This window comes from Genypterus blacodes, unplaced genomic scaffold (assembly GCF_046128005.1).
Source record: "Genypterus blacodes isolate CSIRO-AG114 ecotype Tasmania unplaced genomic scaffold, CSIRO-AGI_Gbla_v1 ptg000058l_1, whole genome shotgun sequence".
Lineage (NCBI taxonomy): Eukaryota > Metazoa > Chordata > Actinopteri > Ophidiiformes > Ophidiidae > Genypterus > Genypterus blacodes.
In genome coordinates, this window is record NW_027466870.1 from 815,365 (window position 1) to 842,500 (window position 27,136).

General features: G+C 44.4%; 4 protein-coding genes across 4 annotated transcripts in view; all 4 read left to right on the forward strand.

Moving 5' to 3' along the window:
• The first annotated feature begins 5,762 nt into the window (after window positions 1-5,762).
• On the forward strand, window positions 5,763-10,248 carry LOC143003086 (E3 ubiquitin-protein ligase RNF126-like). The gene is made up of 9 exons (XM_076153585.1): window positions 5,763-5,871; window positions 6,924-6,982; window positions 7,611-7,671; window positions 7,817-8,052; window positions 8,187-8,255; window positions 8,350-8,419; window positions 8,609-8,702; window positions 9,081-9,196; window positions 9,300-10,248. The coding sequence occupies exons 1-9, from the start codon at window positions 5,797-5,799 to the stop codon at window positions 9,474-9,476; spliced, it is 957 nt and encodes a 318-aa protein (XP_076009700.1). The 5' UTR covers window positions 5,763-5,796; the 3' UTR covers window positions 9,477-10,248.
• Window positions 10,249-12,493: 2,245 nt separating this feature from the next.
• On the forward strand, window positions 12,494-22,711 carry LOC143002688 (basigin-like). The gene is made up of 8 exons (XM_076152973.1): window positions 12,494-12,727; window positions 18,395-18,557; window positions 19,148-19,236; window positions 19,508-19,647; window positions 19,756-20,029; window positions 21,294-21,318; window positions 21,417-21,505; window positions 21,589-22,711. The coding sequence occupies exons 1-7, from the start codon at window positions 12,664-12,666 to the stop codon at window positions 21,475-21,477; spliced, it is 816 nt and encodes a 271-aa protein (XP_076009088.1). The 5' UTR covers window positions 12,494-12,663; the 3' UTR covers window positions 21,478-21,505; window positions 21,589-22,711.
• LOC143002689 (basigin-like) lies at window positions 12,734-17,558 on the forward strand. Its single transcript, XM_076152974.1, has 2 exons — window positions 12,734-17,323; window positions 17,469-17,558. The coding sequence occupies exons 1-2, from the start codon at window positions 17,002-17,004 to the stop codon at window positions 17,471-17,473; spliced, it is 327 nt and encodes a 108-aa protein (XP_076009089.1). The 5' UTR covers window positions 12,734-17,001; the 3' UTR covers window positions 17,474-17,558.
• A 901-nt stretch (window positions 22,712-23,612) lies between the features above and the next one.
• The window catches only part of hcn2b (hyperpolarization activated cyclic nucleotide-gated potassium channel 2b), a 21,374-nt gene continuing 17,850 nt past the window's right edge, over window positions 23,613-27,136 (forward strand). The window contains exons 1-2 of the mRNA XM_076153339.1: window positions 23,613-24,451; window positions 25,722-26,145. Of these exons, the coding sequence (XP_076009454.1) occupies window positions 23,613-24,451; window positions 25,722-26,145 (1,263 nt within the window). The remainder of the gene's footprint in view (window positions 24,452-25,721; window positions 26,146-27,136) is intronic.

The following is a 27,136-nucleotide window of genomic DNA, read 5'->3' on the forward strand; positions in this document are numbered from 1 at the left end:
GTAATCTCACCGAACCGATATTTTTACCCCGATTTAAAAGCAGCAACCCAAAAGAGAGCACACAGTGCAATATATCGTTGGGGTGCACCTTGGGGTGGGGGGGTTAAACCGCAACGCAATGTTATATATTCAGACAGGCCAGATGGATGCATGTTTTCAAGACAAATCGAAGCTCGTGGGCTCTCTCCCCTTTAGTCATAATGACTGTGAAATACCTTCAACGGGAACAAACTGTATATCATTACATCGCAGCCCACTGAGTGGCGGTGGACATGATGCACTCCTCTCATGCCAGTGGTGGTAGTGACATAACCACAGAGTAAACCTCTGAGCCATCCCACAGTTATTCTAATTACACTCAACATGAGACCTCAGGAATTTTTTGCAGACTATACCCTATATTTCATTCTTTTTTTCACCATGTAATGGTTTGCGGTGTGGCCACTGAGGTGTCAGACTCACTTCCAGAGGTAAAGGAATGGGACTTATGCATATGTTGAGTGTGTATGTGTGTGGTTATGGTCGTAGTCCTACTCTATCGTACACTTCTCCAGCTGGAGCTCACCTGCTATGAGTAAGGGATCAGTCACACACATTACATCACAAACCTCTGGCTGAGTTGTTTGTATCAGTACACACACACACCGATCCGTGCTGTGACTCACATCATACACGATCGTACGCCTCCAATATGTCAAACTCTGTTGTCAAGGACATCCACATGGTGCATCATTTCCTGCAACTGCTCGTACAACTTCCAGTAAGTTAACAGCCAACAGTTAGAGCTGCAATGATGTTGTGATGGAGCCAGGCACTGGGGGAGTGTTTGGAGACCACCCACTCTCTGGATCACGCCACTGCATTGTAAACAGCTCCATCCCCACATCTGAAACTAATGGATATCAGATCCATCACTCTATCAGAATATCTGCCTCAGACGTTATTTCACAGCCTTAATTTGTTTCATGGTGTGTCTTTCACTATTCCACACATGCACGTCATTCATCTTTCAACAGCTGATCATTCTTCTGAATTCACCATCTACTCTTACAGTCCAGAGTTTCTTAGGGATTTCTGGGAAACGATTGTTATAATCATCGATCTGGTGTAATGTGTGTTTTGTTTTGACATATTAGACTAACTACTAACGTGAGGAAGAAAACTATTCTAGTGTAAACTTGCAGGTGTTATTTGGACAAAGAATGGTCAAATCGGACTTTTAAAGGTTTGGATGGAAACAGATGTAACCAAAGTCTTGTTCTTATAAACAATGTCTGCCAGCTGCACCCAACAACATAATTTTGCAGGCTTACCACGTAAGTTTACTTTCTCATCAGTCTCTCACAACAGAAACCGAAGCAGTTTAGTCTAAGCGAGCCTGTGATTGTCCGAGTAGTGCTCGGAAAGAGACCACCAGCAACAAATCAGCAGTGTTAGGAAGTTGTGCTAATGTTAATTGTGCCCAATTTGGCTTGTTGAGTTGTTTCACTTCCTCATGATGACCTCTGGGACAGCTTCTCTTTTGGCTCTCTCTGTGTCTGTGTGTGGTCCTGCCCATAATGCATGTACAACGCATAGCAGGGGGAAAAAAGTATCAGTAATACTACGTGATAGTGTGAGTTCTGTACAGTTTGTATGTATAATCATCTCATTGGAGGGTTTGAGGGTGTTTGGGTTTTGAGAGTCTTTGGGAACAGATGTGACCCCAGAACAAGAACCGGATTGCTGCCTGTAGGTTCATTGAATCAAATCGGGTGTGAGTTCATGTTAAAACCTCAGGCCTCATAGTGTAACTGAGAAAAATGTCAGTAAAGTGTGATAATTAGGGTGCGTTTCTCTTCTCAAACTTGACTTAGATTACACTCGTGCAATTTGAGGCTTGGAAAACGACCAAAACTACTCAAATTCTATGGTGGGCCTGACATTGATAAAAGACAAATACCCTTTTTTTATAAGCTCTGGCCCAGCAGAAAGCCAAAATACCTGATTTTTTTAATATGGAAAGCTGCTTCGGTACCTTTCACTGCTATCATGTATTGGAGTCTAACATGCAAATTCAGCAACACCCTGTGAGAAGCTTGCTTTCATTAAGATGTTGTCGTGTTTTCTCTGCTTCTTTTATCAACACCTTCTCTTGAACTGAAGGGTGGTCACTATATTTCTATATCTATTTATGTTTCAGGGTAGCAAGCTCAGGAATGGATGGATAGATGGATGGAGAATCAAATAAGTATGCAAACATAAGAGTGAGTACACTTTGCAGACAGAGACTCTTTATGTTACATCAGATCACGAAACAGACATGTCAAGCTGTGCGAGGTCAGGTGGCCAACAAATATAAACTCGAGCATCTTTTTTGTAGTTCAAATCAGTTCACACTTTATTAGAGTTCCCCTCTTGCTATCACGGAGGGCAACAACATGCAGGAATGTGCAAGTTTCAGCTTCAAAGACAGTTATGACCATAATGATCCCTGTTCTCACTTCTGTGCATGCCTGGTAAACATCTCTGCTGATGTACCGCATATATGAAATGAAATTAAACTCACAGCGAGACACAACAGCCTAATCCCGTACACTATCAGCAGGGAGTGACCACAAAGTAGTTGTAATGTTCCACTACAGCAAAGATGTTTGGACTTTTAAGCCGCTAATTGCGCACATGTGTTCCTCTAACATCTACAGTATATTATCTTAGCTGCTCAGTGATGTAATTTCAAACACTTATGCATCACTTTTGTGCTCCGAGGGATTTTTGTTGCGGAACACACTTCCTGATCACAAGCAGAGCAGAAAAACACAGCGTGCTGCACTCACCGTTCAAGAACAGGACACATACACACCTGCTGGGTGTCAAATGGGAAGATACAGTACACCCAAACCTCTTTCCATCACTAATACTGACCCTTGCATCATTGTTGCTGTTTTGGCCAGGATCTACGTTATGTGTGTGTGTGTGTGTGTGTGTGTGTGTGTGTGTGTGTGTGTGTGTGTGTGTGTGTGTGTGTGTGTGCAGCTCATGTGACACATTGGCCTCCACCACAGTGTGTCGACTGGGAGAGAGAGTCCTCAATGGGTGGGACAGAAAACAAGTGACGCATGACTAAGAGGCCCAGGAAGTTCCTGCATGAGGCTGTTATTGCTTAGTGTGAGTGCGTGTGTGTGAGAGTGTGTTTGTGGTTTGGGGGCCCAGAGGAAGAGTTTGGGGCATTCCCGGCTGGAGTGTCTGGAGCAACTACACAGAGTAACAAAAGCAGCAGTGTCCCTTGCAGCATATTTGCCTGCTGTCTTGGCTGGCACACATTACTCCCTCCTGGAGTTTGACCAAAACAAAACAGTAATAAAAAAACCCAGGCGGGCAGGTAGAGCGGCAGATATTGTGTCTTGTAATTAAGCCATACACGTTACAGAGTGTCCTGATATGGGTAAACAATGAACAAGGCTGAGATGCTTGCCAGCCAATCAGAAAGTGGAGTAGAAACTATTTTAAACACTTTTCTCTATGTTCAGTTTTCTTCACCTGCATCACAGACAGAATAGTTTTGTCTTCTAAAATGCTGCACACTGCCTACACACTGCAGTGCGTGTGAAACTTCAACACATCCTAAACCCAGATTAGCAGGGACCTGGACTATGTGGTGTGGGAGGTCCTGAGGTTGGCAGCGTTGTTTTCTGACGTGACCTGTCTCTGACCCCCAGACACTCACTCCCAGGCTGCATTGCAAGTGGGAGTGACGCACTGGGTCCAGGGGGACAATAGCCTACGTCAGTGATCTAGACATAGCAAATCAGTATTATCAGACCCTCTGTAATCTCAGCCAATGGGACAGCTGTGTCTTCCCTGCTCCCACGTGGCCTTGAGTGCGTTCAAAGACCCGCTCCACTTCAAATGTGGACCGTGGACGGGTTTTACACTGAAAACTTGCATATGATGTCGGAAACATGGTTCTGGGAACAGGGACCTGATCAGACACAAGTTAAGGCCAGAGCAAATCATATTTACTGTGATGTTGTGTTCTCCATGTTGGGAAACTATGTCCTTGTAATTGCTTCATTGTAAGGCTGAACGAACAGAAGAAATGTTTGTGTGTAATGCTGTTCCGATCTCTGTGTACTATCTACAATCCATTTCCTCCAAACTGCAATCTTGTAAAACTCCTTAGGTGTCGCTCCCCTCAAAGGTCACGGCCTGTTCCATTCAGAGGCATGATGCTGTTCCGATCTCTGTGTACTATCTACAATCCATTTCCTCCAAACTGCAATCTTGTAAAACTCCTTAGGTGTCGCTCCCCTCAAAGGTCACGGCCTGTTCCATTCAGAGGCATGACATGTTGCATTTATACATCATATCAGGCCATGCGGGTTGAGAAACATGATTGGCTGTGGGACAACCAGACGGAAACTCCTACTTATTGTCAACGTGCGGTGCCAAGCATGAGATACTTCTGTGAACACAACAAACAATATTTCTGACTACTGAAAATATATCATACATCCGTAAAATCATTGCTTATGGGGTTCACATTGAATATACTTTACAGCAAATATATTTTAAAAAAAAGACAAGTAATAAAATTTTCCCCCTTCATTTCTCATGTAACGTATGAGACCTTCACGCTGTCTCGTGGCCGATCCTGAGCACCTGGTAATGTTCACATAAAAAGAAACAACGTGTTTCCCATGTGAGCAGTTGTTTGCCATCTTTCTGCTCAGGTACGACAGTTGAATTACAATGTGTCAAAACAATTGCCAAGGACAAAAATACAAAAATAACAAAATACAAATTCACATTTGACTCAGCCTGCTCAAAAACAAAAACTCTTGAATGAAATATGGCTGTTGGGCTGAAGATGTGACTGACATGAATCCAATGGCAAAGCAATGACAAAATAAATCAAGTATAATGCCAGATTGCAAAAACACATCTTTGGCTTTCATGTGAACGAGGAGCGCAGAGGACCTGCAGACATAACATGTATTCAGTGGAGACACAGTGTGGTGGGAATAAGGACTTCTTTAAAGGTCGTACATTAACCTGTCTTAAAAAATCCCAGTACATGCCTGAGACTTCAATTTGGCAAGAGACAATGAAATAAAATGAATGATGGAAATGAACTGAAATAGTCACCTTCATTCAGTCTTACTAAATCATGATGAGCTGCTTTAATAGTTAATAAAATTCAGATCTAGAAAGTCCTAGTAGACCTTTTCCTCAGCCACCGTGACGCCCTCTCGCTCTCTACAATGTGAAATGCAATGACACTTGATGAACAAAAGCGCCATCGTGTGGCAATATAAATAAAGGCATCTGTAGTGCTCATTGACTCGACGGCCACTCAATAGTTGCGTCACATAAACTCACTCAAATTACAACATTGACGCCACATTTATACGTTACTAAATTATTCATTATGAACCTTTATGAAATCATCAGTAGTAATGTAAAAGTGTTTTTATCTAATAACTCATCTTTGGCTCTTACATCACATAAATGTCAGTATCTTTGTCCTGTTGTTCAACTTCACGTACAGCATTTAGGAGAATACATAATCCGACATAATCCGATCCCAATATTCAATTTAAATAGTTTCAGATTTATTTTACACCAATATTATAACGTTTCGATTATTAAGTGACTCGTCTGGCATCCTCTGGTGTTCTATTTAAACCAACATTGAGTCATAAACTACATTTGAAATCTGTGACGTTTCATCACACGATCGCGGTATTTTCCAGGATCTTTTTGTCCCGTTCGGCGCCCCGTACTCTCAGCTCTTCTCTTGTTTAGTGTCTAAAGATGGCTGAAGCTCCTCCATGGCCCAGCCGGTTCTTCTGTCACAGATGTTCGGCAGAGATTAGCCCTCGGCTCCCCGTAAGTAGGATGAACCGCGGGTAAAGATCAGGACCGTCGGTTAAATTGAAAATACGGCAATGCTGTAATGGATCAGGCACAAATTGTTGTAGAACAGTGGCTACAACTGGTAGCCTGCTAACATTAGCATGCTAATCAAAGCCCCGTCTTTTCCATCGCGCTAGTGCTAACCAGTAGCTAGCTTGTTATCAGCAGTTATCCCAATATTACAAAACGGCTGTACCTCGCTATTAGATATTACATATATACTACGGCTAAATAAATACATAATCTGTCACGATATTTTATCCGATCGATTAATGTTGAAGAAGGATCACAATATTAAACTACGATCACAACCTGAACTGTTAGCTCCGTTATCAGCAGCGACGGTGCCTGTAAAATAGCTATCACGTCAGATGGGCGATCTTTAATGAAAGGGCTGAACCTTAATTGACGTATTGTGTGTGTGGGATCTTCATGCTTGGCGTGTGTAACACATCTACTGAACGAGTTACAACAAAGCCAACACGTCCTTTTCTTTTAATGCCATTCAGGGACATTCCTGTGACAGGGCTAGAATGATCTGTCATACATCAGTGTGTGTGTGTGTGTGTGTGTGTGTGTGTGTGTGTGTGTGTGTTTGCGACCTTCACACTCACACAGATCATCACAGCTCTGTGTAGTTTGGCATTAACCTGTGCTCATAATTAACAAATCATACCGTGTGATTCTTTGTTTAGGTGTTGCTTCACTTGGTCAGTTTGGCTCATTTAGTTGTATATTTGACCAAAAATCATTGAACAACCTCTCACCAGAGGAGTTTATCTCACTGTAATGAAGCTAAATGACATGAATGAACATCATCTCACACCACAATCGCATATTAATTGTTAATTATTCAACCATTCTGTTGTGTAGTTTCTACCTCACAGTCACGTAATGGAGATCAGACATGCATTGGAAGTATCTCATACTATGTCTTCAACTACAAGAATACAAAGGCACTTGGCAGGTTTATTGTTGTATTTATTGTTGCTTTTGTCTCATCTGATGTCTGTTTCCGTTTACAGGACTACACTTGTCCAAGATGTGAGTCAGGATTCATTGAGGAGCTGCTGGAGGAGAGGAGGTGTGTGTGTGTGTGTAGAAGCCGTGTGTATTTAGTGCAGCTTTTGTTTTACTACTAATATCCTGTAGAAATTCAATATGAAGGGTCTGTTTACATTCAGTAAGAGTAACTAGGTGGTATTGTGACAGTAGTTCAGGTTTCTAGTCTTCGTCCCGGGCTTCTGTCTGTGCACGTTGCCGCCCAGCGGCTGTCTCCGACTCTGCAGCTCAGGCCATCCTCCTCCTCAGGCGGTGCAGGTGTCTTTGCACGGTGTTTAGTCACGTGGTGTCGCCTGCACTCTCTGTCTGTCATCTGCACATGACTGTAAACAAACCTGCAGGAGCTCATGGAACAGGCAACCACAACACATTTGCTTTGTGTTATTTGGCCTCCAAATAAGTGGCTCTTTCTTTCAGTTCAGGTTTTTGGGAATGTGTATCTCTCTGTTCCTGTCTGCAAACCAGGCAACCATTTTCACACTAACCAATTGTGATGCTTTTTATGATTGGTTGAAAAGCTGCATTCAAACCCATGTGGGTTCCATAGAATCAGTTCAAATGGCACAAATGGTGACTGATTTGTAGTGCAGTTTTCATGCACTTAGTACGTAGTCTAGTCATAACTTGCACATTATTTTCCTCTGTTTCAGTGCTGATAATGGGTCCATGTCGACCATCTCCAGTGGGCACCAGAACCAGCAACCTTTTGAGGTTTGTTCTGTTTACCTGCATTCACCTGAAGTCGCCTCTCCACCAAATACTGTGACTTAATATTGCTGATTCTCTATAACGTGATTCTGAATTGGTTTAATCAATTATTTGTTCGTAATCTTTATGCCCGTCTGTTGTCTCACAGAATGCAAACCAACACTTGTTTACGTTCCCGTCTGGCTACGGTCAGTTTGCCCTGGGAGTCTTCGACGACAGTTTTGACTTTGGGGCCGGACTGGCACCAGAGGACAACCGAGACGCGGAAAACAGACGGGAAAGGGAAATGGCGTCGCGGCAACGATATAGCGCCCGGCACCCCAGGAGTCGCCATGGCGCCAGGCGACAAGCAGGGAGGCACGAGGGCGTTCCCACTTTAGAGGGGTGAGACACCATAGGGACTCATGGGGCTTAATTCTCACCTTGGCTTTGATTTCTGCTGTTTGTGGCTTGCCTGTTTTCTTGAGCATTATTTGTGACGCTTCATCTTGTCTTCTGTATCATTTGTTCTCTGGTAGAATCATTCAGCAACTAGTGAATGGAATAATTGCACCTACTGCAATGCCAAATATTGGTGTTGGACCGTGGTGAGTGTCTGGAACAAAGTTACTATAAAGCAGAAAGATCGCCAAAATTGATTTATTGTTTGCAGATCTTGTAATATTTTATTTTGTCTCAAAGGGGAGTTCTTCACTCAAATCCTATGGATTATGCCTGGGGTGCTAATGGACTTGATGCAATTATAACACAGGTATTTTCAAGCGATGACCACACACACACACAACAGATTTCACTTTGTAGCCCAATGTTTTAACTTTGATTTGGTAATTTTGTAGTTGTTGTTGTGTGATAAATCTGTCTAGTGAAATGCACTGAGCTTGATCTCCGCTTCACCTCTTCTCTAATGTCCTCCCCCTCTTCCTCTCTCCCTTCTCTTTAGCTATTAAACCAGTTTGAGAACACAGGACCTCCACCTGCTGATAGGGATAAAATTAAAAGTCTTCCAACAGTACAAATTACAGAGGAGCATATCGGTAAGTTATTATTGATCACTTTCTAGTTGTTTTTAAACCTTTTAAAACTCAAATGATTAAAAGATAAACATGTGTTATAGCATATACAGTATATTCAGTATTTGCCAACTCTTTTAATATTGCTATTTGTGTTTGAATGCCCGAGTACTATAATAATGATGATAATTTGGTGCTAAGGATTTCCAATAGTAAAATATAACTTTGGCTGACAGACTGATCTCCTCTGTTTGGTCATAAAGCCACAATTCCCATTCAACATTTCAAAACATTAGGACTTTATTCTCTAAATCGTTCCAACTGTGCCACTAATACCCTGTCTTACTTCCTGAACAGATTTTGATAAACAGCTTTACATTTTGAACCCGTTCTCCTTTTCAGCCTCAGGACTAGAATGTCCAGTTTGTAAAGAAGATTACAGTGTTGGAGAGAATGTGAGGCAGCTCCCATGCAATCACATGTTCCACAATGACTGCATAGTGCCCTGGCTGGAGCAGGTATCAGACTTTCTCCCTACTCATGCTATATATTAGAGAAATTAATGTTATAAAACAGGGACAGTACTGAAACTGCATTCTTCTTCTGCTCCTCTCTCCTCAGCATGACACCTGTCCAGTGTGCAGGAAAAGCCTGAGTGGACAAAACACGGCAATGAACCCGCCGGAGCTATCAGGGATGAACTTTACCTCCGCTTCCTCCTCCTCCTCCTCCTCATCTTCCTCCACCCCGCAGTCTTCAAGCTCAGCCAGCAATGAGAATTCTGCAGACAACTCCTAGAAAAAACATTTCTCTCCACCTCCCGACCTACGAGCTCGGCGAACGCGCTTGTAGGTCGCCGTACCCGAATTCTCCCCCGGCGTAAAGGGAGCGATAGGAACCCGAGTGCATCCGTTCCCTCACCAGGAGCACTAAAGCCGAGATTCAGGACTAAAGTGGTCTCTGAGATTTATGTGTTTCTGCCCCTCCCGTTTGCTCCCACGACCATCTGGAATCTGAACAAAGGAAGGACGGAGGCCTCATCAGGGAGGATGTGGAGGATGATGGGAACCTGCAGAGGCTCTATCTGCCTGAATCACCTTGCACAATAAGACAAGAGAAAAAGGAATCCAAAAGTGGAAGACTTGGAACAACACGACACAGTGGCTCTTCTTTATTTTTTTGATCTCTGGACTTGTATGATTTAAAATGACTCACTTTTGCTAATGAGGCAGAAAAAAATGTACAGTTATTCTTTTTATAAGTAGCATCTATAGTGCACAGATAAGAGAAGGTGCGCTGTTAAAGTGTGCTGTACAATTAATATTCTGGATGATTTGTTTCGCTCTCGGAAAAAAAAGGACAAAAAAACAGTAGTTTTTAACATTAATAATTTTTATTGTCAAGATCCAAAAGCAGTTTTCAGATCACCTGACATCAAACAGGTGTTTTTGTTTGCACTTCAAAAAAAAAGTGATAAAATGCAGTAATCTGCTGTTTGGTTAATGATGTTAATGATCATTACTAAATTGTAAATGTGCAAAAGGATTATTCATTTTTCAAATTCCAAATTTGGATCATGTTTTCCATATTATTCTACACTTAAGAACACTTAATGGCATTGTGCTTTTTAACTTAAAGGTGAAGCTTTCTTTTTCTATGGTTGCCAGTTGAAAAACTATTGCGTGGCAGTATGATCTGATTGTTGTAAAAAAAATAAAAGAGGAAAAAAAAGCAATGATAACCAATGAAATTAAATACAATAAAGATATTTGGGTGCTACTGCTCAATATTCCATGTTAGCCATTCTCGCTGTGTGTACAGTGTGTTTTAACATTTACAGATTTTGAAGTCATGTCAGCATGAGCAACAACAACAACTGCTGTAAAAATTAATTTGAATACATTTCATGGTCAAATTGGCCTCCTGGTTAAAGTGTATTTTGGTGAATTGTAATTTACTTCTATTGAAACATCAAACCTGGCAAAAGCGTTCCTGTTTTTGACTCATGCGATTTAAAGGATGCACATGAAAGGATCTAACTGATAAATAAAATTGTTTTTTTTGCCGACTTAGTTATGTTATTTCATTTGATGAGCATGACGAACTCTTAAAATTAGCGAACTTAAAATTATCAATGTTTCAACAGCGGGAGGTTTCATCAGACTTTCCATTTTCTCCACTAAGTGTTGTAGTTCTGTGACTAGACACTAGATGGGGGTGTAGTAAGCACAATTGAACTACGTTTTCCAAAACCTATACTTATACAAGAAATCTGCCATTTTAAATAATATTAGCTCCTAATATTGACTTTTTTGTAATGATACATTATGGTAACTATGGTATTTTTGCTGGATAATCAAATTTTGAGCTCTATCCTAGTCTGAAACGGTTGTTTCTTCTGGGACATTGCAAACTGAGACAGTAAATCACACAACAATAACATCATTTGCAAACATGATTTCAATGCATAATAAGATTTTTAGATTGTTTTGTGTTTTCAAAGTCACCCCTTATGTTCATGGTTCACACCTAGCTCAGTGCCATATTAAATCTCTCAGCAGAGTATTGGCCTGCTACATGTTATCAATTAGTCAATATGTTATGTTTCCTTTTATTGTTCAGCTCAATAAGAGCATTTCCTCCACATTGTACCTGAGCACTCCTCTGGGGTTTATGTTCAAAGGCCTCTTATTCCAAAGGGATTCTTGTTAGGAACAGGACATGGGTCTATAGATGAAAGACAAATGGATATACTGTACACACTTGACCTCAGCCTACAAGTTTGATTTAACAATGTGGAATTTCTAAATTATGTTTGTGTTTCCATTAAGATTCCACATTCCACACTCCAGGTCATCACGTGCCCGTTTCATGACCTGCCTTGAAATACTCGTTAATATTGCCGTGTGTTGTTTCTATATTTAATTACACTAGGATTAATATGTAATAAATTGGAAAACTCAGTAAAGTTTAATCAGAAACATCTGTAAGCATAGCAGCTGGATTTTGTTATTTTCTCAGACTTGGTTCTGAAGCTTCAGTTCCTTTCATACATTCATTTATCACATAATTGAATTAACTCCCCTGAAGCATCTCCCCGTTGTCTTCCTCTCTAAGGCCCTCAGGGATTCATTTTACGTGATTGGATTGATCGATCCAATCCAGTCCTTCTTCAATTTGTTTTTTCTAGTTCTTTTGTCTATTTTTGTATTCCTTTCTATGATGTTTGTTAATCTGTCAGAGGGGAACGGTTCCTAAAAACAGTCTGAATTCCACAGACATTCTTTTGACCAACGCTGTTTTGCTCTGATTCATTTGACCAAGTCTTGGCAGGCCCTCTGATCATATAACACAAAATCAATGTCTTCCTAATTAGTTTGCAACAGAATGAAGGCTATTCTGTTGTTGTTGTTGTTGCTTTGGAAAGGATAGCAATACATTAAAACATTGATTTATGTCATTCTTCATATGTTAATTTTATCCATACATATTGGTGACAAATTAAAGGAATAACAAACGTAAACAAGATCACCAGACCAGCTTGAATGCAGCACAGTGGTGGAAGAAGAGAATGTCAAAGCAGGACGTGATCAAACTAAGTGATTAAACTGAGTGATCAAAACGTTTCTATCCAGATGAGAGGGTACTAAGCATGCACAATAGCAGGTCAATGACTCTGACACGCCTAAATGGAACGCAGCCATAATTAAATCATTAGTTAGACTCGGGTTCTGTGACGTGATCGTGAGCTATTGAAAAACCCCCCAAAAAATCGGACTCCGCCCCCGAGCGTGACGTCATGGGTACGTGAGTTACATGTCGCGCGCGTGAGGTGGGACCAAACGTTAGAGGACGAGCGGCTTGGTCGGCATCAAACCTCATCAGCAGCGGAGGATTCAGGGTCGCCGCCATAGTTCAGCCTTCACTCGACGGAAAAGTGAAACGTCAACCTGCGAGGCTCGAGTGCGAAGGAGACGCGCTCACCATGAAGCTGCTGTGGGGTTTCTGCGTCCTTCTGTTGGGCATTTGCCGAGCCAGTGCCTCGTCAGGTAAGCCATGTTGTTTTGGCATATGAATTATTCACCCCGACCGTGAATATTTCCGAATAATATAAATTTTTGGACTCCTTGTAATGGTAGAGTGGGTTTAGTGTTCCGTGTCGAATGTTAAATCAAATTCTGACAAATGTAGCCCGCCTAAGTAACATGTCGTCACCTTTTAGTCAAACCAGGCATAAAGCTAACTAAGCTAATGTACAGTTGCCAAACATGTCGGCCTTTGACCCGTCCAGGCTGAGTCAGCGGAAATTAACACTAGCTGTGTACATGTTTCGTCATCTGTCGTAGATATACAGAAAGACATTTTTGACGTTTTTAAGACGGATAACCCGTATAAACCGCCATTGGAGGGCCGTATGGATGGAATGTGTAGCTTAGGCCAGAACTGCTGATAACTGAAGTTTCCACTGTCCAGGTTAGCTGACACATAGCGCGTCAGTTATTCTGGTTAAACCGGCATTAGTAGTTTTTGATTCATTTAGCTTGTCGGCCACACGTCATGTATGCCACCACGGTTTCATAACACACTCTGGTTCAGTCATGTCGATACCCTCGGGTGGGGGATTAGGCAGTTTATTAGCTAACGTTCTCAAGCTGTTAGAAACACGTTGGTACAGCCTCATGTCAACCCAGTCCGGAGGGTCCAAATCACTGCAGAGCTCGACCCCCACTTCCATTCGAATCCCGTTTGCTTGTTAACCATAACGTTTTATTTTGTATTTATGTCAACTTACTGCTGGGTCATTTTTGTATGTAGTCGGTTGTCAGGCAGTTGTTGTTGTTGTCTCTGGTAAAAATGTCCAACTCTTTAGAGCCAAATAAGGCAAACATGATCATATTATCACGTTAGTCTTCGTAATGATCTGCGTGTTGGGTAAGTGTCACATGACCTGGGGAACTCTGACGGCTTCTCTGGCAAATGTTGGTCATCAGTGAGTCACATTTCACTCTTTTTTTGTTGAAATTTTAGGAATTAAGCATCAGTGACCTTTTTGGCAGCATGGTACAGTATGTGAAAAAGGTGATGTAGCTTTATGTGAAGTTTGTTTCAGGCTTCATTTGGCTCCTTTTCCTCTGGAGCTTGGCACTGACTTGTAGCCAAATGTTGCACAAGATACATCTGATAATGCTAATTCAGCTTGCCGGATATGGGGAAATTGAAAAATATGTGTTTATTGTCTCGTACTTGTAAGGAGTATGAAACCACCCAAAGACCCGCTGGTTGTATCCCATTTGCTTATTTATTAATAACAGAATGTTGTGAACAAGAGGCCAGTGTTGACTGTAAACTGACCAACAGTGTTGCGGCAACACACGCAAGAGATTTGATATGTTCAGACTAAAAATCGATGAAAACATTCGGCCATGTAAGACCTTATGCCTATAATGCGCTTCGTAGCAGCCTACATTGCTGTTTGACATCATCCTGTAAAAACTGTATTTTCCCCATGACGTCATCGCATCAACATCACTGATGCCATCCTGGACTTTGCGTCCACACTACTGTGCCATGCTCTCACAACCTCCAGCAGCCGTGGCTTCCTGCTGTTTCAATTTCAATCTACTTGTATCTCATATTACCTATTTTACCCCAGGATCTATAAAAAAAGTTAAACAACAATTTTATTAATAATAACCCAACCCTCTTTCTTTCTCTCACTCCTTTTTCCCCCCTCTTCTGTATAAAAAAATATCTCCAAAATGTCCTATAATTTATGTCATGTAAATGTGTACATAACAAAATACAACTTGATGCTACAAAAAAAAAAAAAAAACCTTGATGTGACACAAAACAAGGGGTAATGTATTAATCCCTTGGATAACTGTAAATTGTATTTGTAGTGTAGTTAATAGTTAACCACATCACAGATGGCATTATGAGGACACTTTCCTCTTGAGCTTCCAGAGAAAATCAGTTGCTGTACAATGACACTTTTGTGTCACACTTTTGGGATTGTCTTCACATTTTAACTGGTATAGCTCCTTTTAGAGTGCGACAAACCAAGTGTGTTCTGTAGAGGCCGAGTAACAACCACACAATTGTGTGTTTGGACAGCACGGATGAAACACGTGATCAGCCCCCATGCCCCGCCATCTTCCCTGCTTTGCTAATGGCAGATCAGGAGTAAAATTAGATTTCCCTGGAGTTCCAAGCCTTTTCACAAGCATAACTATGGCCTCAAAGTGTGGAGTGGTGTACTGTAGAAGAGACAGAGGGGAAGGGGAAGCCAGTTCCAGGTAAATGTCAAGTACTTCATGTTTTGCGTCAATACTGGCTGAGTGATTGCAGTGGATAACGGTGGGCTGAAAGTGATAGGTTGAGTGTTTTGCTGGCCGAGCTGTGACCCTGAACAGAATGTGCAAGAATGTATTACTCCATTTCTTCCCCTGCTTCTTTACAGAATGTGTATATTTCCTAATGTGTCACTTCTTTCTTTATGCTAGAGCAAATGGTATCCAGGCTTTGTTAGAAAGGCTGTTGCATTGTTCACGTTTTTCCTGTTCCATGTGGACATTTCAATATACTTTGTTGTTTACATAAATTGTTGAAATTGCCCTTTGTTAGTGTGTCAGTCAGTGTGTGAGCATAAAGGTTGAGTAAACGCCTTCCTTTGCCCTGAAGATAAAGCATGCATGTTCATAGTTTGGGTTTTGTTTGACATTTTCAGCCATTTGGTGTAGTCTCTGTATAAAAAAGATATTTAACTATTTTAACTTTTTGGCAACCTTGGTGAAGTGTTTTGTTGCTCAGCGTAGTTCCGGTATGAAGCTGTCGTTGATTGAAACCATACCACGCGAACTGAAGAATGTTCTCTGAAAAGACTGACATATGGACTTCATTACCATTGTGCAGTAAAGCGCACAGTGGAGATTCACATTGTTTGCATGCAGCTCCAGTTGAGACGGAGGCCTACAACTATATTTAATTTTGAACTTTTCATCTGTGTACACTATGGAGGTGACCTTTGGTGTAAAGGCGGGGAGTCCACTCTTGGCTGCAAGTGTCACATGACATTTGGAGGGCAAAGCTCTTGAACACAAAGATCTCCAGTCTACAGTTCTGGTGTTGGTTCAATTAAGCTGCTGCCAGAGGCAAAGAAGAGAAATATTATCTTCCCCCATATGAAGGAAGTGGCTGTGCATGTTTGTCAGTAGGCTAAATAGTGTTCTATGCTTTTGTTGTAGGGCCATTTGACGTGACAGTTTGAGCTCCAGCATGAACTTGTCAATTTTGTTCTTGTTGTTGCTGGTTGCTGGACTTCAGGCTCAGCCCAGATGGTTTCAGAGAGACAGAGAGGGTAGGAAAGTCTCTACAGGGGTGGGAGCTCACTGCACCCTGCCTGTAGCGTGAGAATGTTATTCTTCTCTCGCCCCACCTAAGCATCAAATCCTTTACAGAATGTCCTCCAAAATAGGCTTTGTTTCAACAGTGTTTAATCCCTGCTGAGGGGCGGCGACAAAAAGGCCCTCAGCTCGGTGCACAACATTGTTTATTTTCTGTCCTGAGGTCCATCTTCATCTCAGCCTCATCTGCGTTGCTCCTCATATATTTTAATTTCTTCATGATTTCAAGTGGATGCTTCATGATGCTTTAAATATGTTTGCTCTCCTTCTGTTTGCTTTAGTTACCTAACGGGACGTCCCGGTCAGTCTTTTTTTCGTATTGAAATAATCCCATCAAGTCGCGGGCAGAAACATTTAATGATAATAAAACATGTGGTCAGACTTAGGGGATCATGTTTATGTAATTTGCCATGATCACCTGATACTCAAACAGACCGACGCACCTGACTGTATCTGGTGTTGCATTTTCATTGATTTTAATGGGTCTTAATGGGTCTTAAGAGTGCCATTGGCGCTAGATCGTGATAAATAAATGATATATGATATGATGACAATATTTCTGATGAAATGTGGCTTTTCAAAATTAAAGCCGTATTTTAAAAATTTTAAAATAAATGCAGTAATCGGTAAAAGCTAAACTGGCATTGGTAGCTTAGTTTAAATTGCTCTGATCCATGCTTTCTCTGTGCCTTTTCTCATATTTTCCTGTCATTTGTGTTCTATTAACTTTGTTTTTTCTGTCTCTTTCTTGCCTTGCTTGTCTCTTTTTGTTTCACCGCTGCCTTTCATCATCCACCCATGACATCACCGACTCACAATAAACCCAATGTGTCCCAATCTGAAACCCATGTTCGCCTCCGTTTGCCGGGCTTGGCCTTAAACGGTGCTCAGCCGGCTTCATCAAGTCCCCCCTGTCGCAGATGAAGGTGCTAAGTGACAGCGCAGAGCTGCATTGCGAGGTGATCGGGAACCCGATCCCAGAGGTGCAGTGGTGGTTTATTGAGGGCGAAGAGCCTAACGAGACCTTCACCCAGCTCTTTGACGGAGCACGGGAAGGCCAGGTGCAAGTAAACGCCACGTATATCGAACACGCTGCTAGCGTCATGCTCCTCACTAACCTCGCCTTCAACGACTCGGGCATGTACGAGTGCCGCGCCTCCAACGACCCCGACCGCAACGACCTGAGGAAGATGCCCAAAATCAAGTGGATCCGCTCGCAGGCAAACGTTATTGTGGTTGAAAGTGAGTGGCAGAGGAAGCACGGGGAGACCGAGCCAAAGTTCCTCGGCTGTCGTCTCCTCGTTAGTCGAGTCCTGGACATCCAGCTCCTGTTACAACCTCTCCCTGAATCCTGGTCTAATGCCCTGCTCTGCTCTTCACCCTCTAGTGTGACGCCCCCCTCCTCCCCCTCACCATGTCCTGTAGCAGAGCAGACCCTGCTCGCTGACGTAGCACCTGTCTTCTTCTTTTTTCCCCCTATATCAAAGCTTTGTTTGGCCATTAGGACGGGACTGTGCGACTGGATCCCTCCACAAATGATAATGGATGCAGCAGATCAACAGGCTCATTATCATTTGTTGATTGTGACTGATAAATTGATTCAGAATTTGGCAGCTCAGACTCAATGATGGATTCACAGCTGTGGGGCATTTTCCCACCTCGTGGTCCAGTATCACATTTAGTAACTGTGAAAGAATCGGTGGTTTTGTTCACCTGATTAAACCCAAGACTCTTTTCTGTTCATTGTTGCGTCCTGTGCACGTCTTTGCTCCATGCTCCCTGTCCCGTGTCCTCGTAGACTCCAGTGCCCGTTAGCTGTCCTGTACCACTCAAGACTCTTCCCTCCGTTCTACTCATTTGTTGGACAGAGCTTTTGGTTTGGTCGAGCTCTTTCCATCCCCCTTTCCAATTTAAAGTTGCAGTGGTCATGTTGTTAGACATGGTGTGTTTTCCTTATCAGGTCTGGTAAGTTGCTATAAAATGTGGAAGCTTTGTAGGAAGTCCCATCGCTTAATTTATGCTTGGCTGCTCCGTGACCCTCGATGTGTCGCCTCATCACGTTTATTCTTTGAACAAATTTGGTATTGTCTGCCACCTTTTGGAGGAAGTGGCTTATATCTGACATCGAAACCTTCCTTGACGTGTTTTGGAATGTTACAGAATTCTGGACAACTTTGCACCTTCAACCAAGCATGAATTAATCTTTAGACCAACAAGTTAACACCTTTTGGTTTTAGTAGGTGTACATGTATTTTTAAATGTCGTCCTTTGTAAAGCAGTAAGTTAACTTTTCCCTCCTGTGTTTATCCAAAGTGCCACAGATCGTGGCCGATCCTCATGAGGTCACCAACATGACCTCTGCTGTGCTGACCTGCAACCTGACCAATTCCGACCTCCCCACCACAGGCTCCCAGTGGGTGTACAACAAAAAAGTCATTCAATCTTCAGAGAGCGCCGCACGGTCCACGGTCTTCAAGTGAGAAACTCCACCATCTACTGTACCCACGGCAACTGTGGCACAATCACTGCACTCGCACTCCGGCAGCACTCAATTGTTTTTTTTATGCTGTAGTATCTATGACAGTTTCTCACTGTACGCGGTCCCTCTCTCTTCCTTCTATCTTAATCCTGTATCGTCTCTCTGCATGTCTCTGCCATCCCTTCCCCCGACTGCCTCCATTAGCAGCAGAGCTTGCGGCGTCGTGCAGGCATTCATGCTCTCTCGATTAGCAAAGAGGCGGGCCGTGCAGACGTGCAGCATCGCCGGTAGCCTTGGCAGCAGGGCTAAGCACCCCAAGCAGTCCACGCCATCTGACCTTAATTCCCCATTAGAGCGAGCAGGCAGAGCTGCACAGAGCAGCGGCGCCAAACAAATGTCGGATTGTTGATGGCCAAAGACGCGATTGTTCTGTGGCCCCTGTGCCTGCGTGTAAACAGGGAGTTGTTCCTGTCAAATAATAAAGAAATGAGTTGCGGCACATATTAGGTGGCTTCAGCAGAACACCTTTCTGTTATTGAAGCTGCATGTACTCCAGGACTGACGCACAGTGTTTCTTCCCTCCATAGTTTGGACAAGATTACCCCCAGTTCCGCCGGCAAATATGAGTGTGTGTTCCTGACGACTCCAGAAGTGCGCCACACAATTGAAGTCAGAAGTAAGTGACTGTTGAAAGGTAACGGCGAACATTATGTGAAGTATCACTTACGACTCGGCTTTCAAAATACAGCACATACTGTCATTCAGTCCTGCGAAGCCAGTTATGTAGTCAAATATCGTGTAGTAAGAGATTCCCGCTCTAAAACAAGGTGTGCAAAGTGTTTCCAGGCAACGTAATGACAAAAATGTAATATTTGACACTGATGGTTAACAGAAGCTGTTTGATTATTTCCCCTTTATTGATCTTTGTAATGTGACTGTGTGTTTAGCTGTTCCCCACGTCGGCGCCTACAAGCACTCCGAGCACGGCAGCGAGCGGGACAAAGCCATGCTTGCCTGCGTGAGCCACGGCTACCCGATGGTCACCGACTGGAACTGGTTCAAGGTGCAAGCGGACGACAGCCTGACGGTGAGCGGCGCTTACTCACAACACGTTCCGATCCGATTGAGCCAAGGGAAACGAACCCAAAATGTGCCGACGCTCGTTTCCGCGCCTTATTCTCGTCTTCACTTTCAGGCCATCGTCAACGGCACCGACAAATACGAGCTCATGAACACCCCCGAGAAGACCAAGCTGACCATTCACGACCTGAACATGGAGCAGGACGCCGGCGAGTACGTCTGCTTCGGGACCAACGAAATCGGCTCCAACAGCGACAAGATCCTCGTGCGCGTCCGCAGCCGCTTAGCCGCCCTCTGGCCCTTCCTCGGTATCGTGGCCGAGGTCATCATCCTGGTGACCATCATCTTCATCTACGAGAAGAGGAGAAAGCCCGATGAAGTCACCGACGGTACGTAATTCTCTATGAAGGCCACTGTGTTCAACAACATCAACCTTTTGAATGAAGTTGTGAAATGGTACCGCCCTCTAGTGGCACATTGAAGAACTAAGACACAGCCTTTGCCCCTCAGTTGAAAATGTTCATTGTGTAGTTATTGTGCATGTATTATTTAATATGTACCTTTATTTGCCTTTGATTTCATTACAATTCATTTGTCATAATGTAGAGACTCAGAAGTTGTTAATGGCAGCAGGTTCCAGCACTTTGTGAAGAAGCTGTGATAGATATTATTTTTTATTATTTACATTTTTACTTCTCTGTTCGCTGCTGCTTTTGCATTTTGGTAAGTGAACAAAAACGTGCATGTCGAGACTGAAGTGGTTGAGCTGAGATGACGGCGTGGAACCCCCCCCCCCCCCAAAAAAAAAAAAAAAAAGCAAAGCTATGGGCGTCTGAATGAAGCGCTTTCATAGTCACCACTTCTACCAGGAATGAGCTGAATGGTTTGGTCGCTCTTTCACTGGGCTCGCAAAATCACAAAAAAAAACGGGGACAAACATTTTAAACGGCTTAGTTTATTGGCCCCTCCTCCCCCCCCTGTGACAATCACGTCTGAGCCAATGAAAGAGTCGAACGCGGTGCACAAACGAGTGTGATGACTTGACGTGCCTCTTGGGCAGGTTTGAACAGTGAGGTCTCAGCATTTCTGTCTGCATGCCTTCTGCATCTTGTCCTCTTCTGCATGATACTCGACAGGCAAGCCGGCAATAAATAAACTCAGGACCTCACGTGTCATCGTCTGGCTCATGGTCGCAGAGGAAGCTTTACTCTTCGCCTCACGTGCTCTTGCTCTGGTGTGAATATCGCAGTCTGTCCATGCTGGGATGTCCTGTATGTTAGTACTTTGTGCAGGTTTTGAGTGTTTGTTTTTTTTTTTAAGCGTAGTACGCTGCTGCAATCGCTCCTCGAGTTTCCTCTGGACAGAAACGCGGCTGTGGGCATGCTTCAGTTTGTCTTAGTCTGATTTTCTGTCATAACGTCATTGGAGTCACGTCGCATAGGATGTCATGATTATAACGTTTGCTGCTGCTGTCACGTGCGCCTGTGTGTGTGTGTGTGTGTGCGCGTGTGTGTATGTGTGTGTGGGAGGGCATGTAGTTCTCACACCAAACCAAAAATCACATTACAAATTTGTGACCTGTTACATTTGCTGCCCAGCCGGCTCTAATTGTACTGTTTCCTTTGCCTTCGCCGACCCTCCGCCGCCAATCAGACGACGACTCAGGCTCCGCCCCTTTGTAAGTACGGCCCGACCGCTCAACGCCTCCACATCGTCACCGGCAAGTTCTGTGTTTGTGGTCGCAGGGTTCACATCTTGTTTGCCAATGTTTTTCAGGGCGAGCAATTCTACCGTCAACCACAAGGAAAAAAACGTGAGGCAAAGGAATTCCAACTAAGAAGATGAAGGAGTTTGACCTCCATAATGTGAGTTGTCAACATGTGTGCCACTGCACAGAAGAAGATGATGAAGTTGACCTCTTTAACCTCGGTCTCCTTCTCCTCTCTAGATGGATGTCCAGATCTGAAGTATCCAGGATCCAGCTGTGGTGTGGCGCACTGTATTTAGGAATTACTATCTTGTGCTTGAGTGTTGATGTTTAAAAGAAACAGATTTCCTCCCGTTTTGTCACCTTCTATCCTCCCGTGTTGTGCAGCCAGGGAACATTGTGTGAAATCCTTCCCGCTTGAGGCCGTTTTGGGGGCGAATATTGCATGAAAGCGTGTTCCCATCCTAAAATCATTCAAACTGATCCCCCGCGGCGGAGAGCAGTCAGTTTGTGGTTATTTACTGTTTTATGCTAATTCTTCCTGCGCTGACCTCAGTCGCCACCGTCGGCTTTTTCGTATTTTTCTAATCGACCGGTAAAGCAGCACAACCCCGACTAACGGGATCTGAGATCACTCTGGTCCCCGGCGCACCACTGCCATGGTTTCAGGTCCGACCGAGACGTCTCTTCAGTACACGTGTGACCTCTTCCTCGCCTTCACTAACCGCCCTCTGCAGAGTTCTACACTTTGCCTGAACAAGCGCCATTTCTCTCATTTTTAGCAATTTTGTTACTAGTGGAAGCCAAACGCGACACTGTACACCAAACGCAGTAATGAAGGACTATAGTTAGCGTCTACTAGGTTGTCTTTATAAGAAATGCACTGGTTATGTAATAGGAAAGCAACACATCGCTGTATCATTCTTTCTTTTCTTATTTCATATGTTTAATTGTAGTGTTATAATAGGATTGCTTTTGTTGCCATTGTCACATCCACAGCATAGATCAATCACCAAGGACCAAGTGCTAAATCCAGATGTCGACGCTTCTGATGAATACAAAGTCACTGACTTGTCAAATCTAACCTAATTACCTTTGAACTAAACATTACTTTTTTTTCTTAATTTGATACCACAAGTGATCTGAACATTTGAATCTGATTGGTGGAATGTCTCTGCTCCCGTCATTGTGTAGATGATTCAGAAGCCATGTGTTCCATTTAACCTGATTTAAGTGTTGTGATTGGATGTGTAACATTAAACAAACACCTAGCCACATGTGTGTGTGAATCGTCGTACCTTGCCAGTACTCGTACCATCGGTTGTACCATCTTGCACAGACTGAATAAAGGTATTTGATTTTATGTGCTGGTTGCTGTCTTCTGTCCACCGGACTGTCCCAGTGCTCTGCCCCGACCTGAGCCATTGGTGCTGCTCCATCTCCTGTGACCCAGCCTCTGTAATCATAATCATAATAATAGTAATAATCATCGTAGTAGTAATCATAATAATCATAGTAATGATCAGGAAAGTCATGAATTTACTTAAGGGTGTTCCGGCTTCAGTGAGAGGGTGCGCTTCATTTTACACCACTAGGTGGAGCCATAATGCCAGGAATGATTCTTCCTACTGTGAGCAGATTTGCTGTTTACCTCACTATAGCAACAGGCAGCGGCCATTGACGTATTCAATCAATCTAGTTAAGGAAGGATCCATTATTATGTCTGGTTTATCATTAAATTCTGGCAGCGCGGGTTATTGATTTGGAATAGATGCAGACAATAGTTGATTCCTCAAATGATTGATTGGCTGTTGTGACCTTCACGTGTCACCTCTTCATGCTGAGTTGTAATCAGTTTTGTCTTTTTTAACCAAACTATCGATTTCCCTTAGTGACACTGATTCACCCACACACCTGTAGGTTGTTGCAAGCCATTAAGAGTAACGCTGTTTGTCGCCCGCCTCTCTCTCTCACACACACACACACACACACACACACACACACACACACACACACACACACACACACACACATCATTACAGCAAGCAGGTTGCAACCATAGCAACGCCACCGGTGCTGCTGTATCCCAAAGTGGTGTGATGATAATAAGGAGAAAAAGGCTGTTGCTGCTTTGAACTCTGCCCTCCTTCCCTCCTCTTCCTCAGCCGTGCAGCCTCGCAGCTCCAAGGTAAAGCGGGAGTGGTCACCTGTCTGCCTGTCTGTCTGTGCGTCCGCCCGCCAGTCTGTCTGCCTGTCTGCCTGTGATGGACGAGACGGAGGACGGCCAGGAGGAGCACAAATTCCAGCAGCGGCGGCAGCAGCAGCGGGTTCGGTCACCTCAACGATCCAGCTTGACCGGATGCGCGGATGGGAGTTGCTTCGGCGCCAGGATGAAGAGGTTTACGCCAGGAGGGGGAGCCGCGTCCATTGCGCGTAAAAACTCCAACAACAATGAGCTGTGGCTGTGGCAAGACGAGGACTCCACACCTCTCACTCCCCCGGCGGTGTCACGCCAGAGAGATGCTGCCGAGTCAGAGGACACAAGCGTGGCCGCGTTAGGCGAAGGAGCCACCGGGATGAAATGCAACAAAAACGGCGATTGTAGAAGAGACCCGACCAGCTCCGGGAGCCTCTCCTCCCTCATCTCCAGGCAGGAGAAGCAGGCGGATGGAGTAGCGGCGGAGGAAGAGTACATCAAGGGGCAGGGGGCGAGCATGGACGGCTCCCTCACCTCAGCGAGGGGCTCCCTGGTGCCGGGGCAGGGGGGTGAAGCGCCCGGGGTCAAGGCCACGTCGGCGTCGGAGAAGAAGGACTCCAGGGTCTCCTTCTCCAACGCGCCGACGAGTAAAGGACACACGCCGAGCCAGCAGTCCAGGAACTCGGTCACCTTCTCCAAAGCCGAGGACAGCTCGCAGATCGTGCCGGATGATGAAGAATCCAGGGGGAACCAGACGTACATGCAGCGGCAGTTCAGCTCCATGCTTCAGCCAGGAGTTAACAAATTCTCCCTGCGTATGTTCGGGAGCCAGAAGGCGGTGGAGAAGGAGCAGGAGCGCGTCAAGTCAGCCGGGAACTGGATCATCCACCCGTATAGCGACTTCAGGTATGAACCCGAGTGCACCGAGTCAGACTAGGAGGTGAAGGAACAGCTGGTTCATCTGATCAAAGTACCAGCGTGTGCGTGTTTGTGTTTGGAAGAAAACCATTACGCATTTGTCCAATTTAATGAAAATCTACACAATCTATTCTTCACAATGCGTAATTTGTTGGTAAATTTCAAATCTGGTTGATGACTTCCGTCCTGGTTGATGGGGGAACAGATCAGGGATCAGAGGAATGTGACTGATTTAAGCGTTGAGACACAAATGCACCATTTTACCTCAAAAGGGAAGTTAAAAATAGAAAACTTGAAGGAAAAAGTTGCTGTTCAGCACCGCGGACAGCTCGTCCAATTACCACACGCACACACACATACGCACACGAACATGAACCAGCCTCTCTTAACTTCATTTTCTCAAGTTACACCATCCAAATATGAAATATAATGTGAATGTGCGGTTTGTGCGTCATGAAATGAAGCCTTAAGTCTAACAATAGGACAGAGTCAAGTCATGACTCAGCTACACACACACACACACACACACACACACACACACACACCTATCAGTTCCTCCCTGCAGCTCCAGACTCTCCATTACGTTCCGCAATCACATAATACATCAGATACACAGTACACACACACACACACACACTCCCCTGCATCTCTACAATATCTCCTCCATCTCATCCGTCGCTTTTTGTGGCTTGATTGGTGTTTAGGCCGTGTGTATTTTGGGGGGATACACACACCGGATCAATTCATACACTGAACATCCTCGCTGGTTTCACTCGGTTGCAGTTCTGAGTTCATGACATCGTCCCTGCCCCTGGTGTCCTTGGGTTGACCTTGACATAAGTCAGGTTCTATACACATCTGAGTAGTGGCAGACACACTTCAGACGCCCCAGTGGGTTCGGTGTTCTGGCGGTTGGTGTGGTGATGCTGTTTGCAGACGTGTGTGTGTGTCCCACAGAAGTGCTGTGGTTCAGAACAGTAAGAGGAAGAGAAAACCAGCGGCCATAGATGGAGCAGCGTCAGCGTGTCTGCCTGCATGTGATACGCACAGAAAATAGCCCCACTGAGTGCAGCTCAGGCCCCCCCCAGTCTAGTCTCCTCTGTCGGACTCACATAATCCTAACACACACACACACACACCGAGCCACGTCACCCTGTAACGCCACAACGCAGCTTCAGCCTCTTCACATGGATGCTTCAGGCCTTCCTGTTGGCTGTGTTCTTCTTCTTCTAACCGCCTTCTCCTCTCACCCCGTCAGGTTCTACTGGGACTTCACCATGCTCATGTTCATGGTGGGCAACTTGATCATCATCCCCGTGGGCATCACCTTCTTTAAGGACGAGACGACCACGCCGTGGATCATCTTCAACGTGGTCTCCGACACCTTCTTCCTCATGGACCTGGTGCTCAACTTCAGGACAGGCATCGTGTTCGAGGACAACACGGAGATCATCCTGGACCCCAGGAAGATCAAACAGCAGTACCTGAAGACCTGGTTCGTGGTGGACTTCGTCTCGTCCATACCGGTGGATTATATCTTCCTCATCGTGGAGAAAGGGATCGACTCGGAGGTGTACAAGACCGCCCGGGCGCTCCGCATCGTCCGCTTCACCAAGATCCTCAGTCTGCTGCGCCTGCTCAGGCTGTCCAGGCTCATTCGCTACATCCACCAGTGGGAGGAGGTAGGAAGAGCTTCACCTACACCTGGCACACACATCACACAGAGAGAAGCAGGGTTAGTTAGTTGAGCTCGAGTTCAAGATGTCTAAGAAGCTGAAACTCCCTCTAAACTTACAGAAAAGGGAAGAAACATTCAAATCCAAACAGGCCAAAGAGATGTGAAGGCAGTAGATTAGTTTGTTTTGATGCACGACTCATTGTTGATTCCGTTTTGCAGGTATGCTGGTTTCATAACAGGCAGAGTCTGTGTGTTTATGAAGGTAACGGATGAGTTTTAGGCTTTAAATGCTAAGTGCTGTATTGATTGTGACTGATGTGCCAGTGTAGTGATAAGACTGCCACATTAAAGCTGCAGTAAAGAAAGAGAGAGAAGAAGAAACCAGTCTGACCTCAGCCTGAAGTGAGAACACGACAGGAGAGATCGTGTTCCATTCTCATATCAAAACAAAAAGTGGAATTTCTGCCGTGTTCCATTGCCTCACTCTCACTACCCGAGTGCTCCTTAGCCTTCTACTCAGTCCAGTCTTGGGCACAGTTGGGCTCAGCTCGATCCAAAACGGCTTCACTCGCTGCTGCAGATGGCGCCGTGATGTGTCAGTGTGTGTGTGTGTGTGTGTGTGTGTGTGTGTGTGTGTGTGTGTGTGTGTGTGTGTGTAGCAGCATTCCTTCATGGTGAACCATAAAGAGGAGGGAGACAGCAGACAGATATTCGATGCATGTAGTTATCAGCCACATTCCTTGCTGCAGCAGAGGACGGCCTTAAAATGGATCACAAGACGAATGAACAATATGATTAATCTAACAGCAAAGGAGACAAGGAGACACCCTGACGGCCACTTGGGGGTCCGGTTTGATTGGTCTCCATCAGAACCTCACAGCGGCCCATGTGACTCCACAGTGTAGTAACATCTGTCTGCTACAGGCTGAGGGTTCTGGTGGCAGTAATGGGCCTTGACCCAGATTGCGGTCTGACAGTGACACATGGCCGCGTAC